This window comes from Nicotiana attenuata, chromosome 10 (genome assembly GCF_001879085.1).
Source record: "Nicotiana attenuata strain UT chromosome 10, NIATTr2, whole genome shotgun sequence".
Lineage (NCBI taxonomy): Eukaryota > Viridiplantae > Streptophyta > Magnoliopsida > Solanales > Solanaceae > Nicotiana > Nicotiana attenuata.
This window is the reverse complement of record NC_031998.1, coordinates 48,553,322-48,563,500: the sequence shown is the minus strand read 5'-3', so window position 1 is coordinate 48,563,500 and position 10,179 is coordinate 48,553,322. Positions and strand designations below refer to the sequence as shown.

At 35.6% G+C, this 10,179-nt stretch overlaps 2 protein-coding genes across 2 annotated transcripts in view; both read left to right on the top strand.

Moving 5' to 3' along the window:
* LOC109233786 overlaps positions 1 to 536 on the top strand; it is a 3,542-nt gene extending 3,006 nt beyond the window's left edge. The window contains exon 3 of the mRNA XM_019399649.1: positions 437 to 536. Coding sequence (XP_019255194.1) covers positions 437 to 536 — 100 coding nt within the window. The remainder of the gene's footprint in view (positions 1 to 436) is intronic.
* On the top strand, positions 921 to 4,324 carry LOC109233478 (the record flags this gene model as incomplete). Its single annotated transcript, XM_019399365.1, is given in 5 exon segments — positions 921 to 997; positions 2,006 to 2,098; positions 2,207 to 2,323; positions 2,424 to 2,859; positions 4,082 to 4,324. Coding segments are annotated over 5 exon segments (767 nt in total), but the record flags the coding sequence as incomplete, so codon positions are not given.

Genomic DNA, 10,179 nt, shown 5'->3' with positions numbered 1-10,179 from the left:
CGAAGAGATAAGAAATGCATTTGATGGTAAAGAGAGGATCATAGACTTGCACCCTCCTTTGATCGGGTACAGAAGTGCTCGAAGAGTGTTGAATCCAGAATGTCTTTGGAAGGCCAAATAAAGGTTCGGAGATAACAAGGTCCATGGAGAGAGAAAGATCATCTCTTTTGAATTACCGTGTGGATATAGTTGAGATGCATAACTAACAAATGAAAATATGGCATACGAATCTTGCTATCCAACCTGGCCGTGATGTGAGAAAGAAATCTCAATATGTACATTACTTGCGGCTTGTCATCTTAGCGTCACTATTTGAGTGGAGTTTGTTGAAGCAAATAGAATAGGTGAGCAGAGAGTCCAATACAAGAATGGCTAAGTTGCTATTTCTATTGGCCCACTCTCTAATCGTAAGGAATATGCTATACTGTTGATTTAGGATGAAAGAGAAAATGGGAATACTCGAAAAGCAGCTTCAACCAATACAAGATGTTGTAAGTGGAACATATCTTTTGGCTAAGCTTGTTTCTACTATGTAATCAGAAGAGAAGAGGCGATTTTGCAACGTCTTTAAAAATGCAAAATTGGCCAAAGGGTTGTGCCTTCGAATATATCACGTTAGTGTGCGTGAGAAAGGTATGAAATATCCGGGTACAAGAGTCATTGATGCTGATCGATATTTTTATAATAGTCTGGAAGGGCCGCTGGAATCTCAATGAAAAAGAAATATAGCTTGTCCAACCGCTTCTGATACTTCGTTTGGAGAAATTACGATATTTTACTCCAGAGAATGTGTTTGGTTGGGTAACTTGATTAAATGTTCATGGGGTAACTTCTTTTACCAAGCTTTGTTCAATGGAGAAAGCACAATAGTAGATTGAAAAAGGATCACTTTGACTCCTATCACAATGATGAAGCTCGATTGCAAAATATCCCTGAAGATGTTCCAGCTTCTCAGTTTAAGGAACTCCTTAGGTATTGGAACTCAGAGAAACTCCAGGTATATGTACTTCTTACTACTACTTCTTCTTCTTCTTCTTCTTCTTCATCTTCTTCTTCTTTTTCTTTCTAAATGTCCAAAAAGCGCTGAAATGCTGGCGATTTTTTTCCAGAAAAATTCTGCCCAAAAAGCGCCGAAACACTGGTCTGTAATTGTTGTGTTGTCGTATGGTTGTCGACATATCGTAAAAGCAGATATGCTGAAAAGTTATGGTCTTAAGCAATTCCATATCAGTTTTAGGCCTAGCTATGTATCCACACAGATTTATGTAATCTATGAAAATGTAGAGCGCTGAAACTGAAAATATGTAATCTATGTAATCTGTGAACATTGGTATACAATTAGCTACTGGTGTAATCTATGTTTTCTGCAAAGAGCATATCGCCCTCATGTTTCTTATGCTTGTTTTGCTTCTGCTACTGAAGGACGAGCTGATGAAATTCTGGACCATTGCCTATACCATTTGTTTTGCTTCTTACTTTCTTCATTGGAGCTTCAACTTTTGTAATGGAGACTCTGAATACAAGTGGTCCACAACCTTGATTCTTGTAACTCAGACTGTGGCAATAGGAGTAGGAACAATTGCACCAGCTTTTAGATGGTTCATAGCCATAAATTACAACTGCCCCAAAAAAACAAATAATGCCTGCAAAGCCAAGTTAGTTTTTACTAAGAACTAAGATGACTGTATAACTTACCGCTAAGAGGACAGGTTGGAAACAGGTGCAAATAGGCTTAGAGGACAATGTGGAAAATAAAAACACCACCAAAAGTGGCTTGGCTTGATGGACTGTTGTAAACAACACATGCTTAACCTAGGATAATTTGCAGAAAAGAAGTTACAACTTGTGCAGAACATGTGATTTTGTGAAGGGAAAAGCAGAATCAGTCAACGTGTGATTTTTGTAAAGGAAAAAGTAGAATCAGTCAATCACATTCTTTTGCATTAATGTCCCAATTTTGATTCAGAATTGTAAGTTGTTGTTTGATGTTTCTTTCTTCTTGCAGAGAATGTCCCAAATTAATATTGAGAACCAAAAAAAGTTGAAGAATCCTCACACTGCTGGAAAAAGAAGTTTTGCTTTAGTGCGCTCTAAGTTGGTGTGTAACTAGCAAATAATGGCAAAAAATTTCTCAATTTCTGCTCTTGTTTAGTACATGGTAGATCACCACGAATTCTAACTCACTTTCATGTAACTATGTAACTAGGAAAACGAGAAGGAAACTTCGGATCATTTATCGGCAAAAGAAGTCTTTGTAGCTACAAGAAAAAGGAAAGTTGGGCGATCATACAAGTGCTCGGATGATGATACAACTAGTAAAATTGTGTGAATATATTTAACTGATGTTATATAGAGATCAATTATTTGTTTTTATTAGTATACTTTTTATTTACTTGTTCTATTTGTTTGAATTTGCTTTGAAGGCTGAAATGGTGGCAATTGAAGCCCAACAAAATGAAAATGGCAATGAGTCCGTTGATGCATTTGCATCTGTCATGGGGCCTGAACATCCGGGACGTCTGAGATTGTATGGACGAGGGGTTACAAGAACTTCTTTGAGAGGGAAGGTAGGATGTTTTGAATCTTCTTCAAATACTACAAATTCTCTACAAAAAATGGAGGAGAAGATACAAAGGATAGAGGAGAAAATTGAGGAACAAAAGGCAACTATCCGTCAAGAAGTTGTTGCAGATGTCCTTGCACGACTTCAGCGTTCAGGAATTGATATTGATGCTAATATTATTCTAGCGGCATTGGGTGATAATTCTCCTGGAGAAGTTTCTTCTGCACAACGAGCAACTTTGCAACCAATTCGTCGTCCATCCACTGATAGCAACAATGAAGGTCAACTCATTCGAGGTATTAATATTGCTTATTTTTTAGCTTATTCGGTTTAGAATTATACTTGTTGATGCCAAGAACTATAGCTGTGATATATATTACGGTTTAATTTAATCATGATATTTAGAAATCGTGATTACTTACTTCTAATATCGTGCCGTGTTAAGTGCATCAGATCCCTGCTGATCATTTCCCATAATCATAGGGTTGATCTCCAAGTTGATAAACTTATTTACGAATATTTTCTTTTGCTTTACTCATTCAGTGTTCAAAGACCTAATACAGATTCTTGCTGGATGGGTGTACTAAGGGGTAAAATGTAACTCTCGCCAATTGATATGGGAGATTGAGCATTTTCTCGTGGATCTCCTTTTTCTTGTTTTTTCTTTTTAGCTTTCCAGCTTTTGCAACTTTACTGCCTGAGATTGAAATGTTGGTTTTATAGACGAAGTATTCTGTTAACTAATACTCCTTCCGGTGAGGGTTCACATAAGTCATAGACTGAGCTTATGCAAATTGAACTAATCATTTTTAAAAGTGTTTAGTGGTGAATTATAGTACTATATCTTTATATTACTTTGATATCCTTTTAAAATGTTTTTATTGATGAAATTATATATATCCCTCTATTAAATTGATTGCTAGTGTTGTCACTTCACTGAGAGGTGTTTGATGTAAATGGCAGACAATGTGTGATTCCTTGATGCCCTTCAAAGAAACTGCAAGTTGCATTGTCATTGGCTGGTTAATTTATTCAACTCTTTAATTTCTTTGTAAATCTTTGATTATGCTAAATCTTAGATTATGCTGATTACCTGAATCTTGAAATACTAAATCTACCAAACTTTGGAAAAGAAAATCTTCTTAGAGTTGCATTGAAAGAAGATTTGTTTATATGTATGCTTGACATGCTTTTCATATACTTGTCAAGTTATTTGGTGGGGTATGAAACTAGCACAAATCCCACCACTAATACTTTCAGTTATTTGGTGGGATATCTTTTCTCATTCTGTTTCTTTTCTCTTCTTTGTTTGTTCTGCATAGTTGTTTTTGCAAATGATGTTTTGAGCAGGTTAAAAAATTTGGGATAGTCATATTTACAAAGGAAACTCTGCTGAAAAATTTAAGAATTTAAAGAGAATGAAAATTTTCGAGTTATTATCAAATTGGTCATTCAATTACTTTGGGATTCAATTATCCTAAAAATGTTATTTAATTATTTCTCATTTATCTTTTGTAGGTGCAGTGATTGCGGATGAAAGCAGTGACGTAGACCTTACTTGAGTGTTGTTAGGCTTTATTATTATGTTTAAGGATATTTTAGTTTAGAACTTTTTGTATGCAAACTCATCTATTTTGACTTTTGAATTGTTTGACCAAACATTGTATCCATATTTTGTTTTTGTACATCGATAATGCTAGTTGGATATGGTGTAAACAATTTCATAGAATAGGAAACTATTTCTAATTTTGCTTCCATAAATATCAGAAATTATAATTTGTTGCAACAGAGAATATAACCGTTCCAATAGACCTAGCAAATAACAATAGCAGCCCCTAATAACTGTTCCAATATGTTATAATATCCGTTGCAATAGAGTACTGATAATTGTTCCAATATACCATGGAAACCGTTGCAATATATCATGAAAACCGTTGCAACAGCCTTAAAAAAATCAGCTGTATTAGTTTATCAGGACGGTTTATAATCGTCCCAATAGAAAATAAACCGTTCCTGTAGATAGAGCATGGTAGCAATCCAAAACCGTTACAATATACCTATCTATGGAGACGGTTTATGAACCGTTGCAAATAACCGTTCCAATAGACCTATTGTAACGCTGAATCCCGGAACGAGTCAACATCCATTCCAATAGCCCTATGAGGACGGTTAGCAGATCTATAGCAACGGTTTTTGAAGGGTTGTCATAGCTTCAATTTCTAGTAGTGTTTGGCTTGGCTTTGAACACCTTGGATGCAGATTTGAGTGCAAAGGTTGATGCGTTCAACGCCCAACAAATTAATGATGAGTTGTGTGAAGTTGAAAGAATTCTTCTAGACCAAATTGAGGAGCTAAAACGAGAATATCAATCATTAGACCATGTTTTTCTCGAGGATGCTAATATTGAGAAGAGTGTTATAGAGTCATGTGAGGGAGTAGATAATGTTATATTGGAAGACTTTAGTGCATGTAAATATGATGATGTAAATTGTAATACAATTCCAGATTTTGGGCGTGTTGGTCCCCATTCAAATATTTTTCGACATTGTGTTTGGATGATGACATGAAAATCGAGTCATCTGAGCCTTTGGAGGAGTCAACGGAAGAGGAACAAGGTGCTTACATTCTTGGATTTGTCGTTCCAGAGAGAAAAAATTACATTCCTCATCTAAAGGCCGAGAAGTGTAGAGTGAAAAATTTATTACTTGGCCTGGTTATCTTTGTAGTCCCACCAAAGGAGCATAGCCACAGACTGGATGCCCTGTTAGGGGTACAATTCATAAGTTCAAGGTGGAGGCAAAAAGTAGTTCAAGTCGTGCCGTGACTTTAAATTAGGCGCTTGTTGAGAGGCAACCCAGCTTTACTGCTTTCTTCTATTTTTATTTATTATTTTGTAGTGTTATTTTTATTTTTCAAGATTACAAGCATAGAATAAAAGTCACTGGAAGTGTGTAAAAGCGAGCCAGATGGATGAAACTAGTGTGAGGTACCCGCACAAGAACCATCCTTGGGAGAAGTCTGACTACCCTATAAGTTGCTATTGCTTCTGCCTTTGGCCTTTCAGGGAGCTTCTTGTTCACCCTTGTTATTTTTACTTTATTTGTGCATCAGGGACACTGCACTCTTTTAAGTGTGGGGTGAAAGATTCTCTGTGCTTTGTATAGTATTATAATAGTATATTGTTAGTTTCTTATCTTTTTATTGTTAGCTAGCTTTTTATTTTTAATTGCATAGTTAGTAAAATTAATGGTGTAGTATAGTAGTATTAGTTTTAACAGCTTAAATTTCAAAAAAATCAGAAAAATAAAGAAAAAAGTTGAAAAGATTTGACTTTTCCTGCCGATGGATCTCCTAGACAGTTTTCTTGAGGGAGTAAAGTCTAACCAAAAACACACAAAAAATAATAATTAGAAAAATGCAAAAATATGTCTTTTAGTTTTCCTTAGGTAGCAATAACTCCCCATGATTTTTCTTTGCGCCTCAATTATTTTTCATGGGAAGTATTTTAAATCGGGTAGTAAATTTTTTTATTTTTAGAGTATGTTAGACTTTAGGGAATAAAAGGAAGAAAGGTGAGATTCCTAGACACCCTTGACTTGCTTGATAGTAGCATATTTAAGCTTTAGCATGGGTAGTATCTTCCCTATATTTTGAAGTTGACCATGATGCCTTGATTATTTGGATAACATGTTTTATGACGCCTATCTTTCGTTTTCTTGACTTATGTTTACTTTGTGCTTAATGCTTAATATCATGTGGCTCTGTGAATACTTGCATTATTTGAGAGTCGGAATGAGACCGTCCTTAGTGAGTCATGTGCCATGTGTTGTGAGATAACCCATGTATTGTAATTGAGTTTAGAACTTGCCCAGTATGTGAGTTGAAGCGAAATTCTAGGTGATGCTCGATTTAGAAAAATAATTTTAGGCTTTCTTTGATATATTAGAGCTTACTTTCTTATCACAAATAAATCTACCCCTAGTTAACCCTTTTGAGCCTGTAGACCTTTTATTTGGCACCCACATTACGAACCTATACCCCTTTGTTCTTAATTGAACCTTCTGATCCCTTTGCCTCTAAAAGAAATTTAATTGTGAAATGAGAGCTAAAAGATGTAAAGAGGAGATTTGGTTGGCTTTTGAATGGAACTAATGAAAGGCAGAAAGGTGCACTTATTTTATAAAATAATACACCACTAGCGAAAATTAAAAATAGAAGAAAAGAATAGTTGAAAAAAAAAAAGAACAAAATATAAATGAATAAATTATGGTCTTTTTCTTGCTAGTGGGATGTAAATTAAGGTAGTGCTTAAAGAAAGAGGGAACATTTTTGGGGTGTGATCTTGTTTGTGAAACTGAAGTGGTGTTGAAGAAAATGCGCTTAACGTTTATCATGTGATGTGTTAAAGTGCTTGGGAGGGTTAGCCACTATTCCTAAAATATATCCTACCCGTCCCTTAGCTCACATTACAACCATAAAAAAGTCCTAATTGATATTAGATCGAGCGAGCCTACATTAGTAATACATTATGGGAAAGCCTATGGTACCAATTGCGTGCGTGTGACTTCTATGGGAGAGTGAGCGATTTCTTTGATATATGTGAGGTCCTTAAATTATATTTGATCATAAGATTCAAATGTGTGGATTCAACTAACTCTCCTTGATTTTGTTGTGGGGCACATCGTTTCACGAGGGATAAGTTACGTTATTTAGACTTCTCTATGATGTTGGATGTTCAAGCCATGAGTGCATTGTGACATTGAGACGGGTTTTGAAGCTAGGATTGTTAAGAGCATGTTGATTTTGTTTTGAATATTTTTGAAATAGGGCATAAGTTAAAGGGAAGTATGTGTTGAATGCATATGCTAGAGTTTAATTGTTGCAATCAACCATGGTCATAGGTGTGGTGTGCTTTGAATGATAGGAGCTTAATTTTAACTCGTCTACTATAGTGATGGTTTGTTCGAGGACGAACAAAGGTTTAAGTGTGTGGTGGTGATGTTGGGCATATTTCTATATGTTTTAATGTTATTCTACTCATGTTTCAATCGCTTTTTGGTGGTATTTGATATTAAAAATGCCCAACATATGTTAATTATTGGTTTTACAACTAATTAAGTTGTATGTAATGATTTAGGATGTTTGGAGTGCAAAAATATGAATAAAAGATGCTCCGCTATCGGAGAAGAGGATGGATGTGTCACATCCTACCTTAGAAAAAAGGTTATTTGGAGCACCCTTAGTAGTGAAGTCTTGAGAAGGCATCTACCTTAGCATCCGCACCTGGGCACATCAAGGTTGAGGGAACAGCGGGTGAATGCGAAGCATCCAACCCAGCATCCGATGCTGAGAAGTTCAAGTTGAGGCGGACGCGAAGCATCCAACTCAGCATTAATCCGTAAAGCTGATTCGGAAAAGGAAAAGCAAAACTTTGGCCCACGATTTTTAGACGCAATATTTAAGCCAAAAACACCTCTTTTAGGTCATCTAACTCACTTTTTGAAGGAGATTCAACCTAGGGAGAGCAAGGAGCTGCCGTGGAGGCTGGATTTCATCTTTTTCCGCCAAACTTAGTAATTTTTATATTTCTTTGTATGATTTTTTGTTTGGATACCATGTCTATGTGGAGCTAAACTTCACGTTCTAGGGTTGTGGTTATTTCATGACTATTGTTATTCGAATATTGATTTTGATTTCTTGATTTATTATATTAGTTTATTTATTCAATCCTACACTTAATTAATTGATTGCTTGATCACCAGTTAAATACTATCTACGAATCTAGAGTTGAACTCAAAAATGGAAATCCTAGATTGCATATAGAATTGAGTAGGGCAAGTTCTTGAATCTGGGCATCGGAGAACGGATTCGCGGTTAGGATAGACATGTACTTGATTGCTTTTCTTGTTGATTTACAGCAATTATAAATGTGTTCTTGTTAGTTCTAATTCCATAGACATATAGGCGTTAGGTTAGCTTGAATAGGCAAGTAAGAACTCGACAGATTCTTATGAGCAATATTAACTTTGTCAACCAATAAACTAGATGAATTAGTTAGTCAGTTCAATTGAAGAATACGATAGGATTGTTAGATAACTCATAACCCTAGATCGTTTTATCGCATTAATAACATAAAAATCTGTTCTTCTTTTGTTCAAAGTTCACTATTTGTTTTCTTTTTATTTTAATTAGCTTAGAGTCAAATACTTCTAGGTTTAATTCTTGTTTAGATAATTAGGATAGTATAATTTAGTTAATAGTTGATAACAAGTCCTCGTGGGTTCGACATCCGACTTTTAGTCACTTTCTTACTTGACGACCGTGTATACTTGTGTGTGCGTTTGGCCGCAACACGCCCTCTACCTCTCCTCGTGCCCAGGAAAGCTAGCCGCTCATACCTCCTCACCGACGCATCTGGGCTTCTCCTCCGAACGTGCCCGAACCATCTGAGCCTTAATTCCCGCAGCTTGTCATCCAAGTGGGTCATGCTCACCTTCTCCCGGATATCTTTATTCCTAATATATGAGACAAATAAAGTCGTAAATCATTTACTCCCATTCCAAAACTACTTAAAAGTTGAATTGTGACAATATTTGACCACTTTTTGTGCAAAATCCTATGCACTTCCCTAGTTATACAGTGCAAAATTTTTAAAATAATAATCTCGAGGGCCTTTGCAGATTAGATTGTATTGTTATCTGTGTTTGAAAATCCTTTCAGCAAGAATAAAACAAAAACAGAAACAGAAACAGAAGAATTAAAAGTTCCGAGCCCAACAGAAAAATGTGTTTCCATAAGGAATTTAATCCACTCACTGTTGTCCAAGGTTATTGGATTAATTCATCCCAAGATAGAAAGGAACAACTATTCTATAATATCGGCAATGCAAATTACAGAACTTTGCCGAACTCTACTCCGAATAAATAATGCAGAAATGCTGAAGAGAGAGGGGAGAGTTTGCAAATTTTCGATGGTGAAAAATGACGCTACTCCTATATATTTATAGCCAATGATGACACGACCCAATTTTTCCCCTCCATTGGGTATAGTGACGGCACCTAGTCTTAAGGACTAGGTAACCCTAATATTTACGGAATAACAGCAATAACAAATAACATCTAAAAAATTTCTAAAATGAACTCTTTATACAATAAACACGTTCCCAAAACCCGGTAGTACAAGTCATGATCTCTATAGAGTTTCGCTACAACTTTTAAACACAACCGTATGGAAATAAGTACAACAGTGTGAATATAAAATAGGAAGGTGACTCTGAAGCCTGCGAACGCAGCAGCAGGGCTACCTTGAGTCTCCTCGACAAGAATCCTCACGGCTACTATCGAACAATACATGGATCTACACAAAAAATATGCAGAAGTGTAGTATGAGCACACCACAGCGGTGCCCAGTAATTATCAAGACTAACCTCGATGGAGTAGTGACGAGGAACAGTCAAAACACCCGCTGGTCTAATACGCAGAGCAAGTATAAGTATAGAAAACAACACAACATAATATATATATATATATATATATATATATATATATATAATATATATATATATATATATATATATATATATATATATATATATATATATATATATATATATATAT